This window comes from Geotrypetes seraphini, chromosome 16 (genome assembly GCF_902459505.1).
Source record: "Geotrypetes seraphini chromosome 16, aGeoSer1.1, whole genome shotgun sequence".
Classification (NCBI taxonomy): Eukaryota; Metazoa; Chordata; class Amphibia; order Gymnophiona; family Dermophiidae; genus Geotrypetes; species Geotrypetes seraphini.
This window is the reverse complement of record NC_047099.1, coordinates 52,798,628-52,823,805: the sequence shown is the minus strand read 5'-3', so window position 1 is coordinate 52,823,805 and position 25,178 is coordinate 52,798,628. Positions and strand designations below refer to the sequence as shown.

At 40.5% G+C, this 25,178-nt stretch overlaps 1 protein-coding gene across 8 annotated transcripts in view; it reads right to left on the bottom strand.

Moving 5' to 3' along the window:
* WIZ (WIZ zinc finger) overlaps positions 1-25,178 on the bottom strand; it is a 100,956-nt gene that overhangs the window by 58,900 nt on the left and 16,878 nt on the right. For all 8 annotated transcript variants that reach the window (XM_033923460.1, XM_033923461.1, XM_033923459.1 and 5 more), the window contains exons 2-3: positions 17,623-18,127; positions 334-394 (exon numbers count right to left, since the gene is read on the bottom strand). In XM_033923460.1, the coding sequence (XP_033779351.1) occupies positions 334-394; positions 17,623-18,040 (479 nt within the window). In that variant the 5' untranslated portion in view covers positions 18,041-18,127. The remainder of the gene's footprint in view (positions 1-333; positions 395-17,622; positions 18,128-25,178) is intronic.

The following is a 25,178-nucleotide window of genomic DNA, read 5'->3' as shown; positions in this document are numbered from 1 at the left end:
CTTTGGAAGGGAGTTCCGTAACTGAGGTCTCATGACCATAAAGATCTCCAATCTAATTTGCTTAAAATCTGGATCATCAAGTAGTTAGTGCCTGATTACTTGAACGAAGGGGAATGCCCTGGCACACGAACCTTTAGAGTTGCAGCCAGACAAAATGGTTGTTCAAAAAGATTTTTTTTAAAATTAGTGTTAACATTTTAAAATGAATTCGCCATCCAAAGAAATTGCTTAAAAATTGGCATAATGTGATTATACAAAGGACTTTAGAGAGCCAGGTGAGGGAGATGGATTTATGCCTGTCTGTCTTTTTATCCTGTCAGAGCAAGCACTTACCAGAGTTCCCTCCTGTGGGGTTTGGTCAAGATGGCACCACCCATGGAAGGATTCTGCTCATCTGCAACAGAGACATAGAAACTGTCAAGTCTTTGTGGCAAAACGCAGTTAGCTATTACCCAACTGCACAAAGGAAGTGGTCTTCGCAGGAGGTATAAGTTCACCCCTCTCCCCCAGCTGTGATGATCCATGATGCTTGCTCCAGCGCTATGCTTAGTCAATGCTATTGCAAGCCCAGGGAAATCTTAGCCCATGATTCAACGTCCAAAAGTTCTCACAAAGCAGCAAAAGAATGACCAAACAGTCAAAAGGAAGGTGTTGTACTAGTCCAAGGTTTGACAGATTTTTTAAAACCTGTTTTTTTTAACTGTAAATCATTTTAGCGATGAGTACAAAACAGCCAGAAAAACAACAGTCCAGCAATAGTAACAAATCAAAGGATTAAGATAATCAATGTACAATTATAACAGACAGTCAGTCCTCTTACTCCTCCCACCCCCTCCAACCTTTAATCTATCTAATGTACCTGGTGCAGTGGAGGATTAAGTGGCTTACCCAGGGTCATAAGGAGCAGCACGGGGTTTGAACCCACAATCTCAGGGTGCTGAGGCTGTAGCTCTAACCACTACACCACACTCTCCTCACAAAACAGCAACAATCAGAACTAAACAAGAATAATATTTGCCAGTTTCATTACGTAAAACTAATTATACGAGGGCCACACTGTCCCCCATCCACTATCCAACCCCCAAAACACTGAAAGGATTTATAAGACACATTGACCCATTTATTGCAGTCATGGACGTTAATATACCACTCCCAAATCTCACAGGGTCCTAATTACCTATATTAGTTTACCTTAAGACCCTGCTCCTTTCCGTAGAAGTCAGGAAATTCCCATCAAAATCTTCACTAGAAATGTGGGTGTTACATCATACTGTTATTAAACAACATTTATATGTCATACTTATTAAAGTTTCAGTTAATACTTTTAAAATTTTTTAACCACTAAAGTTTGCAAAGTTATATTGTGTAGATGAAAAAGGCCTTAGAATTTTAACTGAAATCTTTCCAACACTTGTCAGGTATGCTGAATTGTCTTCTTACTTCATTGGCCAAAAAAAAAAAAGCCTCTGCTACCGTGTTTCTCTGAAAATAAGGCAGTGTCATATATTTATTTGGGGACCAAAAAATGCATTAGAACTTATTTTCAGGGGATGTCTTATTTTTTTCATGTACAAAATCATCTCTCCCTTCCTCTCCTCCACCCCAGTTCTTCCTCTTTCCTTTCTCCCCCCCCCTTGTGCAGCATCTTTCTATCCCTCCCTCACCTCTCCCTGTGCAGCACAACCCCACCAACCCTCCCACCATGAGACTGGCATACCGTACCTCCGAGGCCTCCTAAAGCAGCAGTGGTGGGAGTGGCTGAAATGACGAGTCTAATTTTTTCAGCAAATCAGGAATGGAGTCAGGGAGTGTCAGGGACATTCAGGAGGGGGGAACTTTGGGGGTCGATCTTAACTAAGGCTTATTTTGGGGGTAGGGCTTATATTAGGAGCAACTTTAAAAATCATGCTAGGGCTTATTTATGGGATAGGTCTTATTTTCAGGGAAACAGGGTATTTTAAACACAAGCTTCAATCCCCTCCCCACCCCCCCCCCCCCAAAAAAAAAAAAAAATGAGAGCACATGAATATAAAATAAAGGGAAACTTATCTTATCACAAAGCGAGAAGATTATCTACTCCATCAGCACGAACCCTTCTACTAGAAAATGCCCGCAAACATGCCTACTCACATTTCCTACCCAGATTATGTGATGAAATCCCACCAACTATTACATCACTGGCAGATCTATCAAATTTCAGGAAAACAGTAAAAACCCATCTTTTTGCCTAATTATAGTAATTGTCTCGCTACGTCATATGCTCACATTAGGGTGCCTTATCAAAGGGCAAACTAGATGGGCTATTTGGCCTTTATCTGCCATCATGTTTCTATCTTGTTGATGTAATTAGATCTCAAAGCATATATTCGAGTCTCACTACTATAGGAAGAATGTGCCCATCTAGTCACTAACCAGATGGGCTACCTGTGAACTTGACTATCCTCTACTGAATATAAAAATGTCTCACTATTGTATGAAAATGTGCCCAATCTGTCACTACATATAAATGGCTCGCTATTGTATGAGGAATTACATTACATTAGTGACTTTTATTCGGCCTTAACCTTGCAGTTCTAAGTGGATTACAAAAGAAGTAATCTGGACATTAACAGGAGAATTACAAGATAAGGTTCTAATTACAGGACTGTGACTTATTCAGAAATTTACGAGTTAAAGTACGGCATTAGTTTGTCTTGACAAATTTTCTTAATGGCAGGGTTTTTATTTCCCTTCGGAGGGTTTTGTAATCAGGTGTTGTTATCAGTAGGTTGGCGAGGTGGTGGCCAAGTTACACTGCTTGAGTTGCTAGTAGGCCATTGTAAATCTTCTTGCACTGTGTGCATTTGATTGGGGGGGTAAGTAAATGGAGTCTGAGTCCTCCTTGACCTGGTTGTGTTTACCTTGTCATTACGTATCTTCAATACTGTTACCAAGGAAATGACATCACTTTATGTAAGAGTATCTGTCTGTACTGTCCAATTGTGTAATTATGTATCTTGACCAGTAATCTGTTCTCGGCTCCTTTCAGTGGACGTGCTAAACAATTAAGTAAGGCCAGAGGACCCACCATTTACAAAGACAATCTGCAGACCGCACAGCATACCATGAAGAAAGCCACAGCATGATAGCTAAAATGTCAGTTTCTACATGACAAGACGCAGCTCGACCCAGAAATCTGCCAGCTGTGAAAACCCTGAGAGAACAATGATACAGATGTCATCACAACAGTGATGTGATTTGAGAAGGCTAACAGATCTCTACTCAGCCCTCTCCAAGCTGAAGAGCCCTAGCTTTAGCCTTTCTTCATAGGAAACTCATCCCATCCCCTTTATAACATAGTAACATAGTAGATGACAGCCGATAAAGACCCGAATGGTCCATCCAGTCTGCCCAACCTGATTCAATTCAATTTAGTTTTGTTTTTTTCTTCTTCTTCTTCTTAGCTATTTTTGGGCAAGAATCCAAAGCTCTGCCCGGTACTGTGCTTAGGTTCCAACTACTGAAGTCTCCGTCAAAGCTCACTCCAGCCCATCTACACCTTCCCAGCCACTGAAGCCCTCCCCAGTCCATCCTCAACCAAACGGCCATATACAGACACAGACCGTGCAAGTCTGCCCAGTACTGGCCTCAGTTCTTCAATATTTACTATTATTTTTTGATATTAGATCCTCTGTGTTCATCCCACGCTTTTTTGTCACCGTTTTCCTCTCCACCACCTCTCTCGGGAGTGCATTCCAAGCATCCACCACCCTCTCCATAAAGAAGAATTTCCTTACATTACTCTTGAGTCTACCACCCCTCAGACTCAAATTATGCCCTCTGCTTTTACCATTTTCCTTTCTCTGGAAAATATTTTGTTCTACGTTAATACCTTTCAAGTACTTGAACGTCTGAATCATATCTCCCCGTCCCTCCTTTCCTCTGGGGTATACTCAGGGTATATTCAGGGCTTCCAGTCTCTCCTCATACATCTTTTGGTGCAAACCTTCTATCATTTTCGTCACCCTCCTCTGGACAGCTTCAAGTCTTCTTACGTCCTTCACCAGATACGGTCTCCAAAACTGAACACAATACTCCAAGTGGGGCCTCACCAACGACCTGTACAAGGGCATCAACACTTTCTTTCTTCTACTGGTTACACCTCTCTATAAAGCCCAGCATCCTTCTGGCAGCAGCCACCGTCTTGTCACACTATTTTTTCGCCTTTAGATCTTCAGACACTATCACCCCAAGGTCCCTCTCCCCATCCGTGCATATCAGCCTCTCATCTCCCAGCACATATGGTTCCTTCTGATTATTAATACCCAAATGCATTACTCTGCATTTCTTTACATTGAATTTTAGTTGCCAAATATTAGATCATTTCTCTAACTTTTGCAGATCCTTTTTCATGTTTTCCACTCCGTCCTCGGTGTCTACTCTATTACAAATTTTGGTATCATCCGCATAAAGACCTGAACGGTCCATCCAGTCTACCCATTAGTTATTACAATACATTACATTAAGGATTTCTATTCCGCCATTACCTTGCGGTTCAAGGCGGATTACAAAAGAATTATCAAGGATATATTACAAAAAGATATTACAAAAGGTATCTGGTCATTTTCAAGGAGAGTAATAAATAAGTATGGCTAGTTGTTTTGGGTTGAGTGCTTTAGTGAGAGGCAGTATTTAAAGCTTGCGGTGTTATTTCTTTTTTCAGGGATTTCTTGAAAAGTATGGTCTTTATTTCTTTTCTAAATGTTTTATAATTTGGGGATGCTGTCAGTAGACTGGCGACTTGGTTGTCCAGTTTAGCTACTTGGGTGGCTAGGAGGCCATCATATAGCTTTTTCCGTTTGACCTTGATTGGTGGGTGTGTGAATGGTGTGTGCGTTTTCCTATGTCTGAGGTGTTGTGGATGAGGCGGTTTTTCAGATAATTTGGGCTGTCTCCGTATAAAGTCTTAACTAGTAGACAGTAGAATTTAAATTGTATTCTTGCTGGAATTGGAAGCCAATGTGATTTGAGATATGCTTCTGTAATGTGGTCATGTTTTTTCAATGAGTAGATGAGTCTCAGTGCTGTGTTTTGGATTGTTTGTAGTTGTTTTGTTATTGTTGCAGGGCAGAGGTGATAGAGAATATTACAGTAGCCTAGTAGGCCTAGTATTAGAGACTGTACTATGAGCTGGAATTGTGTTTTCTCAAAGAATTTCCGAACTTGCCTTAAGTTTCTCATGACTGATTTCTGTATTATCTGTCAATTGTTATTCCTAGTAATTAAAGAGTGGGTTGTATGGGGTTGACTGCGTTGATTTCAATATTGGTTAAGATTGGTATTTTGTTATTTTTGAGGAGGATGAATTTTGTTTTGTCCGGGTTCAATTTCAGTTTGTGATTTTTCATCCGTCACTACTGTTTCTAGTTTTTGGTGTATTATGTCTGTCATGGAAGGTTTGGTTGGTCGAAGGGTATGAGAATGGTAATGTCATCTGCATAGCTGTAGGAGGTTATGCCTTGTTTGTCCAGGTGGGTGCTGAGGGAGGCCATATAGAGGTTGAAGAGTATAGGAGATATTGGGGATCCTTGGGGAATGGCGCAGGGGTTTGACCAAGGTTCTGATTTTTCTTTGTCTGATTTTACTCTATAGGTTCTTGATTTTAGGAATCCTTCAAACCACGAGTATACTTTATCTGTGATACCTATTGTATCTAGGATTTGTAGTAGGACGTTATAATCCACAAGGTCGAATGCAGCGGTCAGGTCTAGTTGTATGAGCATCATTTTTTTTCCTGTGCTGAAGTGTTGTCTGGCTGTGTCCATGAGGGATCCTAGTAGTGTCTCTGTGCTGAAGTTGGATCTGAAGCCGGATTGTGTGGGGTGTAGTAAGTTGTGGTTTTCTAGGTAATTAGTGTGGTATTTGGCTTCTATTATTTTGACATAAAGTGGAATAGAGGCAATGAGTCTGTAGTTGGATGTTTGGCCTATTGGTCCTTTCGGGTCTTTGAGGATCGGGATGATGATGATTTCGCTGAGATTAGTTGAATATTGGCCGCTAATGAGCGCGATTTGTATCCATTTTAGAAGAAGAGCATGGAATTTTGTACTGGATGTTTTTAGGAGATATGGTGGACAGTTGTTGAGGTCACAGGATGCATGGTTGTATTTTTTGTAGTATTTGTTGAATTCGGGCAATTGTATGTTGGGGAAGTGGGACCATATTCTGTCTGCTGCAGTTGAATCTCTGTCTGTGGGGAGAGTTGTGAATTCAATGAGAGGAATAAGAGTGTCACTGAGGGCAGCTCTTGCATTTGTGATTTTATTTGGGAAGTGTTCTGCTAATAGAGTGGCTGAACTTGTCTCTTCTTTGATAATTTTGGGCCAGAGAGTAACATTCCACTTAACCTAGTCTCCTCTGTAAAAATCCTTGGAGTAATAATTGATGATAAACTGCTCTATCAAGAACACATTTCCCTTACTGTCAAAAATTGCTTTTTTAAATTACGTCTGATCCGATCAATCGCCAAATTTCTTAGCTCAAATTCGATCAAGATATTAATTCATTCTTTAATTATAGCAAAACTTGACTACTGCAATGCTCTTCTTCTTAACATTACTCAGAAAGAAAAAAGGAGACTTCATTTAATACAAAACACTGCAATCAAATTAATATATAATGCTAGGAAATATGACCACGTCTCACCATTGCTGATAGACGCCCATTGGCTTCCAATCGGTCATAGGATTATCTTTAAAATAATGTTGCTTATCTTCAAAACACTAGCATCCAATGAACCTCAATTTATATCTAGATTCTTAATCCCACACAGTACTCAACGCCCAATTCGTTCATCTGGCCAAAATCTCCTCTCAGTTCCCTCTCTGAAAATTATAGGAACAAGAAGATCTGATATGTTCTCTGTGATGGGACCTCAATGGTGGAACGCTCTGCCACATTATATTAGAAATGAAAAAGACGTCACAATATTTAAAAAATCTTTAAAATCCTATCTGTTTAAAGATGCTTTTAATATTTAAAAATTTTTTTAAAATTTTTTTAGTGAGGTTTCTAATCGTGCTATGGTTTAACTGCCCCTCACCCCCTTGTTTTTTCCTTTTTCTACCAAAAATTGAAAATTGTAACTTTTACTTTTTCCCTCCCGACTCATGTTTGTATTTTATGAAATTATATTGTTAAAATGTTAGTTTCTCTTTATTATTCTTTAATTGGATTTTGTACATCGCTTAGTAATTTTAATAGGCGATTCATCAAATGTATTAATAAACTTGAAACTTGCTCCCAGTGGTCCCTCTAGCAATCTGCTGGATCCTCCTGCGCAAGAAGAGCCCCATATAACTGAGAAATGCCCCCTCATCCCATCCCCTTCCTTATTCTTTGTACATTTTTACCCTTCTAAAAGTTATGAGAATGTAAATCCTTGGTCAATAAGAAACACTACTGCAAAACTATGAATGCAAAGTGAATTAGCAGATTATTTTTCTTTTTCGGGTCTTAGGTAAGGCCCAAAAGAGCCTCTCCTCCCTCTAATGCCTGCCAAACTCAACCACAAGAAAACATCTTCAGCTAAGGCAGAGTTCAGCTCTTGGCACATGTTCATAGCTTATACAGCAGGTTTACATGAAGGATTAAGCCAGCATGCAATAAAAGCATAAAAGACAACTGAGGCAGTTATAGAAAATACAGCTTAGATTATGCAGAAGGTGGCTAAGGAAGAGGGGGGGGGGATTTTTCCAACTGGGTTTGTTTTGCGCATACCATGACAGAATAAATCTCATTCCTAAGCCAGGGTATGTGGAATATGATCTCAGTCTCTCAAATACTCGTTGTAGTACCTGCATCGTGTGAAAGAGCTTCCTTCTGGAATTCATAAGAACATAAGAATTGCCACTGCTGGGTCAGACCAGTGGTCCATCGAGCCCAGCAGTCCGCTCATGCGGCGGCCCCCAGGTCAAAGACCAGTGCTCTAAATGAGTCCAGCCTCACCTGCGTACGTTCCAGTTTAGCAGGAACTTGTCTAACTTTGTCTTGAATCCCTGGAGGGTGTTTTCCCCTATGACGGACTCCGGAAGAGCGTTCCAGTTAACTACCACTCTCTGGGTGAAGAACTTCCTTACGTCCCCTTTCAATTTTAGAGAGTGCCCTCTCGTTCTCTCTAGCTTGGAGAGAGTGAACAATCTGTCCTTGTTCTCTCTAGCTTGGAGAGAGTGAACAATCTGTCCTTATCTACTAAGTCTATTCCTTTCAGTATTTTGAATGTTTTGATCATATTCCCTCTCAATCTCCTCTGTTCAAGGGAGAAAAGGCCCAGTTTCTCTAATCTTTCACTGTACGGCAACTCCTCCAGCTCCTTAACCATCGTAGTCGCTCTTCTCTGGATCCTGTCGAGTAGTACCGTGTCCTTCTTCATGTATGGAGACCAGTCCTGGATGCAGTACTCCAGGTGAGGGCGCACCATGGCCTGGTACAGCGACATGATAACCTTTTACGATCTGTTCGTGATCCCCTTCATTATCATTCCTAGCATTCTGTTCCCCCTTTTCACTGCCGCCACACATTGCGTGGATGGCTTCATGGACTTGTCGATCAGAACTCCTAAGTCCCTTTCCTGGGAGGTCTCTCCAGTACCGCCCCGGACATCCTGTATTCGTGCATGAGATTTTTGTTACCTACATGCATCACTTAACACTTATCCACGTTGAACCTCATCTGCTATGTTGATGCCCATTCCTCGAGCCTGATTATGTCACGTTACAGATCTTCGCAATCCCCCTGCGTCTTCACTACTCGGAATAATTTCGTATCGTCCGCAAAAGATGTTCAAAAGATGTAACACAGAGAGGCAACTTATCCAGGCGCACTTGGAAATTCTTTTTGATCAAAAACGATAGAATATATTTCAGTATTTCTGCCACATTTTCTTGGTATTTAAGGATCTTCTCTTTCTCTGTGCAATTAACCAAGTAATCGCTTGGGACAGACCGCAATAATTAATGCCATTCTGGTGTTTCTGTTATCACTTTATCCGGTTTTCTTGCATCTAGTTCTTTATCTGTTGGGATGGGGATATCCCCTAGGTGATCATAACCTCTTCATTTTCTACAGTTCTCTTGGGGTTATGATCTCAATTTTTTTTTTGATTCACGTATATTGTAATACTGAGTTTCCAGTAAATGAGACGTGCCACCTTGCTTTGTCTTTCAGGATAAACATTTTCTGAACAAATTCGACCATGTATCACAATATTATAAGAGATCTTCACAGGCTTCCCTTTGAGGCAAGGGTTATGTTTAAATCTGGAACTTTATGTTATAAAGCTCTTCAGGTACAAATTCCGGGATACTTAATCGCCCAATTCAGGTTTTTTTAAATACAAATCGTCTTTTACGGAATACTTCTATTTTTTTTTTACTACTTTTCCATTGGTAAGAGGTTGTATTTATAAGAAGTTTTTTACATCGACTGATCTCTTTTCAGGCTGCTAGTGGGATGTTGAATTTCGTAAGTTGCTATCGTTGTCATCTTCATATTTGCAATTCAGAAAATTATTGAAATCATCAATGTTTACTAAATTTATGGGTAATTGAAAATCTGGTCACTTGATTTTTATAACTAAAAATTCTTGTTTTCTGCTCATTTGTAAGTCACTGTTCTTTTACAGTCTCGTTGCTTCCTTGAACACTGCAATGAACTGAAAGGTATTTGCGGTCTAGAAATGGAAATAGAGGTGTCAGGTCAAAAGCGCGCCTAGACATAGGCGCGCACCGAAGAAAATGACTGTTTTAAAGGGCTCCGACGGGGGTGGGTGGGGGGGGAATCCCTCCACCTTACTTTATACAGATCGCGCCGCGTTATGGGGGGCTTGGGGGGTTGTAACCCCCCACATTTTACTGAAAACTTCACTTTTCCCTAAAAAACAGGGAAACATTTAAGTTTCCAGTATAATGAGGGCAGTTACAACCCCCCAAACCCCCACAACGCCGCCGCGATCTGTATTAAGTAAAGTGGGGGGGTTGTTCCCCAACAAAAACCCCTGTCGGAGCCCCTAAAAACACTCTTTTCTTCGGCGCACGCTTCCATCTTGCGCTCAGTTGTCGGCGTGCGCATTTGTCTTCGGCGGTTTTGTCTATGAACTGGAAATAGAACTTCCCAGCCAACCACAAGATGAGCGACTGTTGTCCATTCTCTCTCTCTCTCTCACAAAATCTACACGTGTCTGTTGCACCAGTATTTTCAGTGCTCGTTATAAACCATTGCGCCCATAATCCACTACACTGGGCTACAGCTATCAATCGCTCATCATTTGGTTGTTATCCACCTCTCCTTAACCAGTTGTGGTCCGATTTCGATCAGCAAATGGTTCCCGGAGTAACACTTTGGGCTCCTTTTACGAAGGCGCGTTAGGGCCTTAATGCGCTAGCCGCTACCGCCTCCTCTTGAGCAGGCAGTTTTTTTGGCTAGTGCGTTAAAAACGCTAGCGTACCTTCATAAAAGGAGCTCTTTGTATTTCCCACTGTATTTATATATTTGCTACTTCTTGATTCTCCCCTGCTGATCCAATTCCTTGACGAGTTTTTTCTCTTCTTCAGTCATAAGGTGAATGCAATGTAGCCCCTTTTCATAACTCATCAATTTCCTACCTGCCTGGATAAACAATATCATGCTTTTTTAATCCCCCCAAGCCAATGGCCTGCACATTTGTAACATAAAATACTGGCATTACCTTACAGGTGAGTGTAAAAGTTTTATCCAGAGAAAAGAGAAACAATGCATTATAGCTATGATCATTTACACCACCACCCCTCCTTTTACAAAACCGTAGCGCATTTTTTAGCTCTGGCCATGGCGGCAACAGCTCTGACGCTCATAGGAATTCTATAATTTTATAATCTTCCAAACTCAGTTAAACCCAATTTCTACCAGCTCTTTTCTCTTCATTTAGCCCTCTTCCCATTTTTACCTGTTTGTTTCTAAAGGTACAGTACCTGCATAATTCATTTGGGGTGGGGAGGGAATACCCACCCAAAGAACCCCTTTGGAAATTGGTAAAATGACCCATAGGTTTTACTCTGGTGTATGCCAATTTGAAAACTGCCTCTTAACCTGTTTGAATTATGATGAAAAGTCCTTATTAGATACTGTAAAATCCCAACTTTGCATGTTGATTTTACCATAACACTTAGCATATAGCTTGTCATCATCCCTTAGTCTGAGCTAGGGTTATCATATTTGAGAAGAAAACAAAAAAATACCGGACAACACTTTGGAAAATGTGACCACTGCACCAATTATTTTATGGTGAGAATACTAAAAGGAAGCTTTAAGACAATCCAAGAATGTAAAATCTTTGAAATCAAAATAAGATATTTGACAGACAGGAGTTAACAGAGATCTGGGCTTTCTTTCCCACTATTGTATTTTAGAGATTAACCTATACTTGTTTTTTCCCAGTCCCTTTTGTGTTTACCTTAAATGTTCCTCACATTTTCTATATCAATTGTATTTCCCCCTTTTTCCCTATTTGTGTCCATGGGCCTGTTGGTCCATATTTACCTAGTATGTAATTGCTGTCAGTCTTGTAGTTTTCATAGAAAAGTATGTTTTAATTGTTATATTTTTGTTTAAATGTTATTTTAAACCTTGTACAACGCTTTGTAGTTTTGAAAAAGCGTTTAATCAAAAAACTGAATAAACAATAAACAATATAAAGATATTTAAAACTTCTCTACCACCTTTCTGTCTCCTGTCCATCCACCCACCCCTCCCCCCTTCCTATCAACAAAATGCTTTCATGGTTTTCCTTATATTACTGGTATCTGTCAACATTTGCCTTTTTCTGATCTGAAGAAGGGGAGTTACCTCCGAAAGCTCATTATAAAATTCACCGAGTTAGGTCAATTAAAAAAAGGTATCACCTTGTTTCCTTTGTTTTATTTCTTTATACTTCTTGCCTTCCGAAATCTGGACAAAAAGAGAAAAATAAAAAAGGCGCCTGGACGCTCACTGGAGCCCTCAAAAAAAAGGAGGACATGACCAGGAAACTCGGACATCTGGCAAGCCCAGTCCAAGCAAGACTGCTTCCAAAATGTTGCTTGCACTGTCTTACTTAAGCAATGAAGCAAGCACAAAGCATCCAGCCGAGACGGAAATACACAATCCATCAAACTCTACATGTAGCAGGTGCATCTGTTAGCCCAAAGAGAACAAAGGCTGCACTAGGGTCTACTATGGTATGATGTGGTTTTAAAGCGTCCTTTTCTCCAATTCTGAACCAATCGTATTTCAATTTTAATGCAATATTTTCTCAAATTGACAGGATATCTGTATCAACCAAATCAGCAATCCTAAGGCAAGGATATTAATTTTTCACAATCATTTTTAAAATATTTTTTTTTTTTAAATATAGATTGTTACCCATGGATAGTTCAACTATAGACTTTGAGGAGGCCACAGGAAAAAAAAAAAAAAAAGCATATGCAATTTATTTCAAAGTGGCGTAAATAAAATCACAGACCAAAGGAAAACTAGAAATATTGAACAAAGCAGATGATCTACCTAAACAATTTTGAGTGTTAACAGCTAAATAAGAGCCTCATTATACATGTCTCAATTGTTTCTCCCCCATTTGATAATCTTCCTTTACCTTCCCCTCTTCAGGTCAGATTATAAAGAACAATTTTGCTTCATTTACAAAACAAGTTTTCCGTCTTACAATTAAACACCCTTTCACAGTTTGTTAACAAATGGTAGGAAAATGGACATTAAGGCCCAAGCACAAAAAACTTAAATTAGTATTTTATCGAACACTAGTTAAAGTGCATGACTTTTTATTAAATGTGTACAGAAGGCAATTCTGTCACTGAGCGCCTGGCAGGAGCAAATGTTGCGCCTGGCAGATTGCAAATTTGAGATAAGATCTTTTTCTTTGGTTAATACCAATGTCATGGAATAATCTTCCTGCCATTCTCTGGCAGGACTGCTGAGAAAATTTAATTATTATTAAAAGCTCACTATGGCCTCCTGTTAGGGTTTTTTTTTTTTTTTTTTATCGACAGCCACTACGGTAAAAGCTCTGATGCTCATAGGAGTTCTATGAGCATCGAAGCTTTTACCGCAGCGTCCAGTGATTTAAAAAACCCTAATGCGGCTTGATAAAAGAGAGACTATTTTAGGTTCCAAATTGGTGTATAGATTTTTTTTTTTTTTTTGGAAAGGGGTAAAAAAGAATATTTCCAGATTGTGACTCATAGAGAACACAGCAGTGAGATTAATGTATGGCCTGCAAAAAAAATGATCACATAACCCCCCCCTTCTATCGTGAATTACATTGGCTACCTATAGAGGCCCGTGTTATTTTTAAAGTTTGGTTGTATCTAGTACAGAATTATAACAGGACAGGCTCCTTCCTATTTGTTGGATGTATTCAAGGTCTCCAAACGAAAACATTCTTGTAAAGTTCACGCTTTTTTCCACCTACCCTCCAGTTAAGGGCTGTAAGTTTAAAAGGTATCATGAACATATGCTTTCATATCAAGCCACTGTTTGGGATAAAGATTTTAAGCAATTACTTTCTGTATCTGCTTCATACTTGGATTTCAGAAGACATCTAAAGACCTATTTGTTTTCTAGATTTTTGGGTAACTAATCTCTCCGAGTTCAATTGTGATTATAATATAATTACGTTACATTACATTACATTGATGTCTTCCAGCCCGCCAATACCTTTTGTAAACTGCATAGATCCTCACGGTTATGCAGTCTATAAGTTGATTTTATGTTTATGTTATGAAGTTGGCTTCCACTAAAAGATACTTATTGAGGGACAAGGACAAATTCATCAAATAGTTTCACTACATTTTAGATATGTATGTATGATCAATTCTAGAACGTTTGAATTGAGGTCTTTCCTATCACAGTAATAGCGTTATGTTTGCCTTTGTTTGTTTCAGTTTATTAATTTGATTTTATTACTTTGTAAAACAGCTCTGACCCGCTTAAGCCAAGCGGGACAGTAAATGTTAATAAACAATAAAAAGGATTTCCTGAAAAATCTGACTGGCAGGGGATTCCCCCCTCCTTGACAGGTTTGGTAACCACTGCTGTAGCTGAATGGTTTATCGACAGGAACACAGAGATGCAAGAATGAGAGAGGGGAATCGGATAACAAAGGAGAAAAAAAACCCTGAAAACTGTAGAACACGCATTCCCCCCAATTCTATTAAGGCACAGAAAACTGGGCACACATGGGTCATTCACCTGAATAATTAACGCTGGGTTTTGCTAAGCAGAGTAAGAGCATTTTACCACGGGTCAGAAAGGTAAGTTTTCCGACGCTCATAGGAATTCAATGATCATCGGAGCGGTAAAATGCTCTTACACTGCTTAGTAAAAAAGAGCCCTAAATTAGTTAATTAGTGCTTAAATTGGCATTTATTACTAATACTTTGCATCAACAAACACTAATTAACACAAATGTGTAATATGTGTAAATGACTTACCTATTCTATAAAATTTAGTACCTAATTGTTTAAGTTTAAGTTTAAGTTTATTAGGATTTTATATACCGCCTATCAAGGCTTTCTAAGCGGTTTTACAATCAGGTACTCAAGCATTTTTCCCTCTCTGTCCCGGTGGGCTCACAATCTATCTAACGTACCTGGGGCTATGGAGGATTAAGTGACTTGCCCAGGGTCACAAGGAGCAGTGCGGGGTTTGAACCCACAACCCCAGGGTGCTGAGGCAGTAGCTTCAACCACCGCGCCACACACTCCTCTTGTCCGTGTCCGTGTATACAACATTTCTGTGGGCAAATTGTGAGTTATTTAGCGAAACCTTTGGTTAAAATAAATTGTCTCATCTCCCTTGGGTTTATTGTTTGGGGATGCACATTGTGGTCCTCTTAAGAGGAACACTTATTGTTATTTAAAGCAAATATTGTTGCAATAAAAAAAAAATATCATGCAACGTTGGTTCACCACCCTCATTTTGGCATTGGCAGGGTGCTTTCCAGGTGCTCATGATGTAGGAGGCCCATGATGCTAATTTGACTGCTAAGTGGAAAAAAAACTATTTTGGTCTGTTTGGGAGCTCAACATACAGACTCTCCCTCCTTGAGCCAGAAGTCTACTTCTTAATGATGTACATTTGTGATTATATGTGCCTCTGTTTTCATTGGTAATAGAGGGGGTGGGGGATAGGATTAGAACAGTTCTGATTTATGTGTGTCTGTATTTGATCACCCATGGATTTGGTCTTGGGAGGCCATAAGAGTCCAGGCCTTCCACTTGTCGATACATAAGGGCACCATATATTGAGTATACTGCTGGCATTGCTGATGTATTTTCATAGTTTGTATGTTTATATTGTTAATAGAAACATTTGAATATAAAAATTTAGTACCTCATTTCGATGGTGTGGAAATCCAAGGGGGCATGGCATGGACGTGCCAAACAATTAGATGCTAAGTTACAATATACTGCTTATTCCTAGGATAAGCAGCATAACATCTGGTTTTCTCTTTGGAATCTTGTCAGATACTTGTGACCTGGGTTGGCCACTGTTGGAAACATGATACTGGGCTTGATGGACCTTCGGTCTGTCCCAATATGGTGACTCTTATGTGATTCAGGTATAGGATAATCAAGCCACTGTGACATCACTGCTGAGGTTGGCTCTTAGGCATTGGTGGAATGAGGCATTATGACATCACAATCTTAGCTCTGGAATGTTGCTACTCTTTGGGTTTCTGCCAAGTAATTGGGACCAGGGTTGGCCACTGCTGGAAACAGGATATTAGGTTTGATGGACTTTCGGTCTGTCCCACTATGGCAATTTTTATACCATGAGTTATTTACATAGTAATATAGTAACATAGTAGATGACGGCAGATAAAGACCCGAATGGTCCATCCAGTCTGCCCAACCTGATTCAATTTAAATTTTTTTTTTAATTTTTTCTTCTTTGCTATTTACCCGGTACTGTGCCTGGGTTCCTACTGCCGAAATCTCCGTTAAAACCTACTCCAGCCCATCTACACCCTCCCAGCCCTTGAAGCCCTCCCCAGCCCATCCTCCACCAAAGGGCCATATACAGACACAGACCATGCAAGTCTGCCCAGAATTGGCCTTAGATCAATTTTTAATATTATTTTCTGATTCTAAATCTTCTGTGTTCATCCCAGTCTTCTTTGAACTCAATCATAGTTTTACTCTCCACCACCTCTCTTGGGAGCGCATTCCAGGCATCCACCACCCTCTCCGTAAAGTAGAATTTCCTAACACTGCCTTTGAATCTACCACCCCTCAACCTCAAATTATGTCCTCTGGTTTTACCATTTTCCACAAGCAATCGCACCTAGTGCCAAAATGCAGCCTTACACTAGTATTCTAAAACTGCAGCTACATGCAATACTTCCGTTATTGATTTCGGGCCTGATTCTATAAGCAGTGCTTATCTCCTAGGTGCTGCTTGGCGCGGTTGTAAATCAATTGCTAGACACCGTTTATAAAATTGAGCCTACTGGCTCCTAATTCAACTTAGGCATCAGTGTAACAGGCCAGGCTTTTCCTTGCCTAATTTACCAGTACCTAAGTTATACTACACCTATTCTCTGCCCCTTAACCACAGCCACTTTTCAGATCTATACTTAGTTCTCCTTATTCAAAAGTCTCAGACATCAGGCCTTACATTAAAGATTCCCTTTACTCCTCTTGTATTTTGCCTCCCCCTTTCTTTTATTTTAATCAATGCATCCTCCCCATTTGCCCTTATGTATCATGTTATGTATGTATTGCAACTGTGAATTTGTCCCCCACTTTTTTTTTTTAACGCTTTTAATACTTTGAAAAAATTGGAAACCGCTTTGCTTATAAAAGTGGTATATCAAATCCTAAATAAACTTGAAACTTGTTAGACACTGTAGCTGCCTCAACTTAAACATCAGTAGGAGCCACACTGAATTCCACACACAATTTCAATTAAAGTTAAATTAATGGTTTTTAATTGACTTTTAATACATTTTCAATTAAAATCTAGAGTTGCGTGCCAATATAGGAGCCTAGCAGAACCTAACCTAGGCACTGTTTACAGAATCCTTCCCTTGGATCTTAAGTTTCAGCATCTTTTACTAAATTAAGCCCACTGTGTTGGTAGTAGAAAACTTTTTGATTCACCGGTCTGCCTATTTGTTCTCAACTAAGATGCTGATTACAGTTTTAATTCAAGTTTGGTCTCCTCCCATTCTTGCAACTAAGACCCCCATGTATATCTCTTAATCAAGCTTGAATTCTGCCACTGTTTTGACTTCCTCCAAATCAGTGGTTCTCAACCCCCCTGCCAGTCAGGTTTTCAAGATATCCCTAATGAATATGCATGAGAGAGATTTGCATACCTGTCACTTCCATTATATGCAAATCTCTCTCATGCATATTCATTAGGGATATCTTCAAAACCCGATTGGCTGGGGGGGTCCCCTAGGACAGGGTTGAGAACCACTGCTCTAAATGCTGTTAAAAAATTCATCCCTTCTCAGTTTTTTTTCTCTTTTCTCAGCCTGTCCCTCCATAAACCAAGCCTTCCTCTTTCCCACATGAATCGAAGCATCACCAAGTGGCAATCACTTACCCTCAACCTCATCTTCGTGCGGCCTAAAACACTGCTGCGCGTGTGAGAGATGTGTGAAAATATTAGCATCCTCCCGCAAGCCACACATGATCTCGCTCCCCGAGGTGACCATGCCCTTACGACTCATCCTGTCTGGATCCTCAAAGGGAGGATAGAAAGACGACCCCTGGGAGCCAGCATCACCAGGCACCCCCATCGATAAGTCTGCCACCCTGCTGGGGGAAGTGCCCGACTCCTTGACAATGACCACTGAAATCTCGTCTCCAGCCGTGGTGGGGAAATCCTCTTCGTCTGGCTCTAGGGTGACCAGCACATGCGTGCCTTCTCCATCGTCGTCGTCCTCTCCCTCTTCCACCTGTTGCTGCCGCTGCTGCTCTCTCTGCTCTTCGGGTAAGGGAGGAGAGGATACTCCCTCCATCGCTTGCAGGTTCCGAGACGTTTCGAATCCCCACACCACCCACACAGTTTTAGGGCATTACTGTCTTCACAGACAAGATTCGGAAACCTGGAAAAAAAAGCGAGGCAATGAGTAAACAGCCAATCTATTTTTACACAAGTTAACCCGATTCATAAGCCTAATGCATGTAAATTCAGTTAATAGTTACATACTGAATGATAGACCTGGTTTAGGGTCTTGAAGACAGAGAGCAGAAAACAGTGCATGCAAAGCATAGAGGAGTTGGAAAAAATGTCATAAGCTGTGGGCACATGCAAGGAAACCAACTGGCACAATACCCAATCATCAGCTGGTTTGGAAAGACCCATATGTGAAAGCTGACATCTAACAGCTATATAAGTTAACAGTTTAATTATGGATGCCAGTGTCCCAAGGCACCATGTTTTCCTATGGTTGCTACTAGTTGCTAGTGGTAGAGAAACTACATGGTTCAGTAACTAGGTTTCACAACAGAGCTTACAACAAAGAAAATGAAATACAGATTGGAATCTCTAAGAGCTAACCCAGAAAAGATAGGAGTGGTTTGCATGGTGAGGAAAGCATGTGCATATGTGGGAAATAATTCCAAATATATACATGTGCATCTATGTTAAAGGAGGAAGAGGCAGTCTTAAAAGGAGGAATTCCATAACCAGTGGTGTAGCGAGAGTGAGAGGCACTCGGGCCGGAGGCGCCCCTCGTTCCTTCCCTTCCCCCAAACCTCTAGTTGTTCACCGTCGTGAGTAACAACTTCAATGTGCTCCTCGCAACCCCAACAGCTCTCCGACGTCACTTCCTATGCACGGCACCTGGAAATGACATCAGTGGGAGAGCTGATGTGGTCGCGAGGAACGTGGCAGTGAACAGCTAGAGTGAAGGGGAGCGCACGCAAGGGGAGGAGTGGGAAGAGGCAGAGGGGTGTCGGCACCCCCACCGACAAGGCGCCCAGGGCGGACAGCCTCCTCACTCCGCCACTGTCCACCATGTTTGAACATACCAATCCTGTTATGCATCAGCAGCTGAAACTTCTCTATTCTATATAAATGACTTGTGATTTTTTTTTAATTATTATTCCTTATTCGTTTTTGACATCAAATACATAGTGCAAACATATGAACAATCAAGTAATATAACATACTGCACTCTACTCCAACAAATAATATAAAGCTGTTTAACCCCCCATCCTAACCCTCCCCCGCCCCGCCTGGATGTGTATAACAATCTTTCATGAATCAAAGGGAAATAATGTTACTAATAATATTAATAAATCACATTCATAAATTACAATAATTTGTTAACGGCCCCAAATTTCCTTTAATTTGCTATGATATGTTTTCAAACTTATAAATCTGGCATAATGATTCCCACCAAAAACTATAATTTAAGTTATCCAAGCTTTTCCAATTGTTCATTATCAGCTGCATGGCTACTCCTGTCATGATGAGGAGCAATTTATTCTGGTTTGCATGAATTGGTTTCTTAGGTAATAGTATCGTTCCAAACAGTATTATGTCATATGATAACGAAAGTGGAACTTTACTACTTGGGATCTAGCTAGGTTCTTGGGACCTGGGTTGGCCTCTGTTGGAAACAGGATACTGGGCTTAATGGACCTTCGGTCTGTCCCAGTACGGCAATTCTTATGTGAGCCAAGTATAGGTCGGTCAATCAAGTCATTGTGACATCACTGCTGAGGTTGGCTCTTACGCATTGATAGAATGAGGCATTATGACATCACAATCTCCACTTTGGAATGTTGCTATTCTTTGGGTTTCTGCCTGGTACTTGGGACCTGGGTTGACCACTGTTGGAAAAAGGATACTGGGCTTGATGAACCTTTGGTCTGCCCCGTATGGCAATTCTTATGTTGCTGTGGTAACTTGGGTGTACACTAGTATTTTATAGAATACAGCATCTTGGAACACAGATGGTGCTGTTGAACTGGTGCTCCATTTAAAAACACAACAATGCTGTGTGAAAATGCCATGTTATAGAATGTCCCCTCTCATAGGAGTCCAAAATATTCCTCAATCAGCAGTGTAAGAACATAAAAGTAGCCATATTGGATCAGACCAATGGTCTTTCTATACCAGTAACCTGTTTCCAACAGAAGTCAATTCAGGTCACAAGTACCTGGAAGAATCCCACAAAGTAGCAAGATTCCAGAATCTCAAAGATTAAGCAAAATTCCAGAACCATAAATAGTAGCAACATTCCATGTGGAATCCCCAAAGAGTAGCAAAATTCCATGCTACAGATCCCAGGGCAAGCTGTGGCTTCCCCCATGTCTGTCTCAATAGCAGACTATGGACTTTTCCTCCAGGAACTTATCTAAATTTTTTTTAAACCCAGCTATGCTAATCGCTGTTATCACAACCTCTGGCAAGGAAACATCTGCCTTCCATTCTCAAAGCCAGCAAGCTCTTTTGGCTACAACTGAAGCAGCTGTTGTCCTTGCTGGAATTGGGGGCATGTTAAGGGAAAAGGAGGGAAGGGGGGGAGTGTTACCAACATGTTCTGACCTACTAGGATGGCTGAAATGCTGAGATCATGGAGACTGGATTGCCTGGGGAACGGACATTGCAGTAGGGCGTTTTACCTCAAGAGCACCTGTTTAAATCCAAGCTCAAGTGATTATAGTTTCTGAGGCATTCACATCATATAACTGACAAGATTCCCATGCAGTGTTGAATTTTGGTGCATATCTTATCACTGACTTCCAATGAAGAGCACAATTGAAAGAGAGAGAGAGAGAGAGAATCTATTTACTGCAATAGCTTGCCCAGCTAGGCTAAGACATAAACAGTTGTTGCTTAGAACGTCAACATTTTCCTTGTGGAAATAAAGAAACCACACTACTTGGCTCTTGAGAAGAATAAAGAGCCAAGCTACCTTATTTACTCGAAAATAAAACCTAACCATTAAATTAACTTTACGTTGCTATTTATCCCCAACAGGTCCTGTCGGACATTACCTACTAAAATGTACATATTACATTTTCGCTCAGCAAATTGTATTTCTATACTATTGCCTCCTGAGGTCTCTGATCTCTGTATTTCCTCTGAATATCTACTTATTGTATTTCGCTGAATGTCCAGCACTCTTGATTGTAAACCGCCTAGAAGTCACAAGATTGTGGCGGTATAGAAGAATAAAGTTGTTATTATTATTATTATAAACCCTAGCATGATTTCTCAAGATGCTCATACTATAAGTCCTACCCCCAAAATAAGCCCCAGTTAAGATCAACCCCCGAAGCCCCCCCTTGAATTTCCACAGCAGGAGGAATGCCCAATTCCTCCTGCCGCAATGGCAAACCCTCCCGACACATGAAAAAATAAGATATCCCCTGAAAATAAGCCCTTTGCAACATAAATTAATATAAGACCCGGTCTTATTTTAGGGGAAAAATGGTACTCATATTGTACATGCCTTCTTTTACACTAAAGAGTATGGTTCTCTTAATTCACATTACCTACATCTCCCCATCTACCTTAGGCACTTTCAGTCAAACCTCCACGTTAGGCTATTACACTGGATACAGGTAGTTGAATGACTCAGCTTGGCAACAGTTTTCCATTTGGAATTTTTCTCTCTTTTGCAATTCATTTCTCTAAACACATCATCAACCAGAACAGTTCACATCTATACACAGCAGCCAGAACCATATCACATATGAATTTTTTTCCTCGGTTCATTCCAATTTAAAGAGAACAAAAATGACTGCTTAATCTTGTCCTCAATGAATGACAGTGTCTAGGAAAAATTGGACCTCTTACATAGTTTCAAGATACTTTGCAATTATATTTAAACATTTAGTACGACCTTTGAAAACAGATTAGTATAATGGATGTTTTCTAAGTTAGTTCTTAATTTATGTTCAAAGTGTCCTCCCTCAACCTTGACACATTTGTGAAGTCTTTGACGCCACCGAGCTGTTGGCTCAATGAATTCTTAATGCACTGGAGCTAAAGTACGCAGAAACGTCTCGAATTTCAGGCAGAAGTTTCTGCTGCAACAGAATGTTTTGGGGTTATTTGGAAGACCGTTGGTGGGACCCGTTTTTTCAAGACAGCATGTCCAATTCTGATGGAGCAATTGGCTTTGCTTCTCACATTGAACATCTGACTTAAAACCAATGAGTGTCGGTATCATGCTTAAAAAAAACCAAAACAAAAAAACTATTCGAAATCAGATTCCAGTACTTGCAGATGTTTTGTTTTCATTTGACATGCCCCCAAGATTTCTCTCACACACTCTTTAAGAATAAGATGCACTATCATGGCTCGGATCAAAAGATTCAACAAGACTTGAATCCTGTTTCCAATAGGTTACTAGGAAGCACCTGGAAGTTCTCAAAACATTACATCCATGTTTTCTAGAGGGTAGTATTACTCAGTTAATCATAATTATTTATTTCTCCTCTAGGAATTTCTCCAAAACCCTTATTTAAACCCAGTTATGTACAGATGCCTTGACCACATCCTTTGGCAACAAATTCTATAAGTTGATTGTTTATTTAGTGAAAAATAAAAATACTTCCTCCCATTTGTTTTATTTTTGCTACCTTCTAGTTTTAGAGTGTCCTCTAGTCCTAGTACAGTTTGAAGGTATAAATAACTGTATCCTATTTATCTGTTCTTGATCTCTTCAGAGTGGCTAGAAGCTGAACCACAGTTTTCAGATATCATCTCAAGAACCGCGGTACTTTCATCATAGGAGACCTCAACCTCCACCTAGACTCAACCTCAAACCCTGAAATTCTTTGACCTCTTAAACGAGCTAGACCTCAAACCCTTGTTCCAACAACCCACACATGAAAAGGACCATCGCCTCTTCAACAAAAAGGACAAGCTACCTAGAATTTAATTCCTTATCCAAAGAACCTTGGTAAGACCACTCACTCCTAAAATTTACCATATTCTGGAAAAAGATATCAGTAACCAAACCAACCCCCCGATTAGCCTCTTATTACAGAAACAAAGTAACCTCCGAATTATACTGGAATGAAATAGATAACTTATTATTATCCCTCACCATCCCTGACCAAGACTTCCTGGACCACTGGAAAACGATCAATGAACAAATCCTAAACAAATTAGCCCCACTCAAATGCAGCAAAAGAATCCAAAGATCATCAGAGAAGTGGTTTGACTCAGCACTCATATCCCTAAAAAGAGCTTGCTATAGGAAATATCCCCATATCACTCTCTAAGTGGGACTTTACAAAATATATTTTATGATTTTTATATTAGTGAATCAAAGAACTTTGATATCAAAATATATTCTAAAAGTAAAACATATCCCGAAAAAATTGATTAATCAAATTATCTGTGAAATAAGACATTTAAGCATTATAATATTTACATGACATGCAATTTAACTCTATTAGGAGTTGGAGTCAGCACAGTTTCACCCAACTCAGACTCCAGTAGCCCAAAAAATTGCTTCCGACTCCATAGCCTTGCAAAAATCTAATATTTTTAGGTTTCCACACTAAAAACTATGGAAATATAAACAACCAGAGGCACAACAAACTTGCCTTACTAAGAAGTCAGAACAGGTATTCATGAAGGCTAGATCAAACTCAAACAGAACACACTCCCTCCCTCCGATCACTACTCCTCAGATTTTGCTACCGTCTTTAATCTTACTTTCATTGGGTCTGCTCGAGGCAGAACAGAGGATGGAGAGCAGAAAGGTAACATCACATTTTTCATGTAAATCTCTAAAACTTTTTGGATAGGGCGATGTTGTGAATTCTCAGAAATATGCATTCCTATGTTTGTCTTGCCTAATGATTTATTTCCAAGATAGAACTCCTTGGACAGCCACAACTTTTTTTTTTTTGGATCAGTTTTCACCTGCCTTTTTGAGAATACAACTTGGGCAGAACCAAGGCTGGTATCTATCACCATAAGCCTTCACTTGCAACCACTTAGAACAGGGGTGGGCAACCTCAGTCCTCAAGGGCTGCAACCCAGTCAGTTTATCATGCATATTCATTGGGAACAGACTGAAATCTATTTGCATGCACTGCCTCTATTGTACGAGTAGATCTTATGCATATTCATTGGGGAAATCTTGAAAGCCCAACTAGGTTGCCCATCCAAGACTTAGAACCATCAGCTTCACTCCCAGTCTTTAAGGGCTATGAGCAGGTCAGGTTTTCAGGATCTCCCTAATGAATATGTCAAAGATTTGAAATGCATAATTCCTCCTTTATATGCAACTCTCTCTCTTTTATGCATACTCGTTAGGGAGATCCTGAAAACTGACCTCTTGGCAGCCTTCAATGACTGGGAGTGAAGATTACCAACCTAGAAGTTTCTTCATGTTTTCATTCCCATCCTAACTTCCTTCAGAAGGAAGAAAGAATAGGCTCTCATCAAATAATATAAAAGTATGTGCATTGGCGTGAATGAGTGTACTTTGCCAGTAGGAGGACACAGTCTGGGAAGTTTGTGAAAGTACCGTACATGTGTTGATTTCATATATGCATGTACTTTACACATGTTCAGCTACACCTGCTGCTGTAAACCAGCTTTCAAGTGTCCACACTAGTGCTGCCCGATTTTCGATTCGAATCAGGTGAATTGATTCAAATCGATTCAATTTTTTTAAAAATCGGCTTCCCGATTCGATGACTGACCCTCCCCCCGTGCCTTCCTAAAGCAGGAGCGGCAGCACTGCCTCTTGCTAGCCGTCCACTGCCACTCCTGCTTGAGGGGGAGGGTCAGCCGGAAAGGCCTGCATGTTCCCCCAATTTTCCCGCTCTTACCTTAAGCTAATATGGCAGCCTGCAGGATCACCGGTACTATAGCGAACCCTGCAGCTGCCATCATCCTCAGCGGCAAGTTCCCTCTGCCGTGATCCTGCCCCTAACGTCAGAGGAGGGTCGAGACTGTAGCAGAGAGAACGTGCCACTAAGGACAACAGCAGCTGCAAGGATCACTATAGCACCAGCGATCCTGCAGTCTGCCGTATTAGCTTAAGGTAAAAGCGGGGAAGCTGGGGGAACATGCAGGCTTGTGGGGGGGAGCAGGCCTTCACGGTGGGGGGGCAGTATAACACATTTGCTATTCTCGTATATTGAAGATTGAGAGTTGCCTGCCAGGCC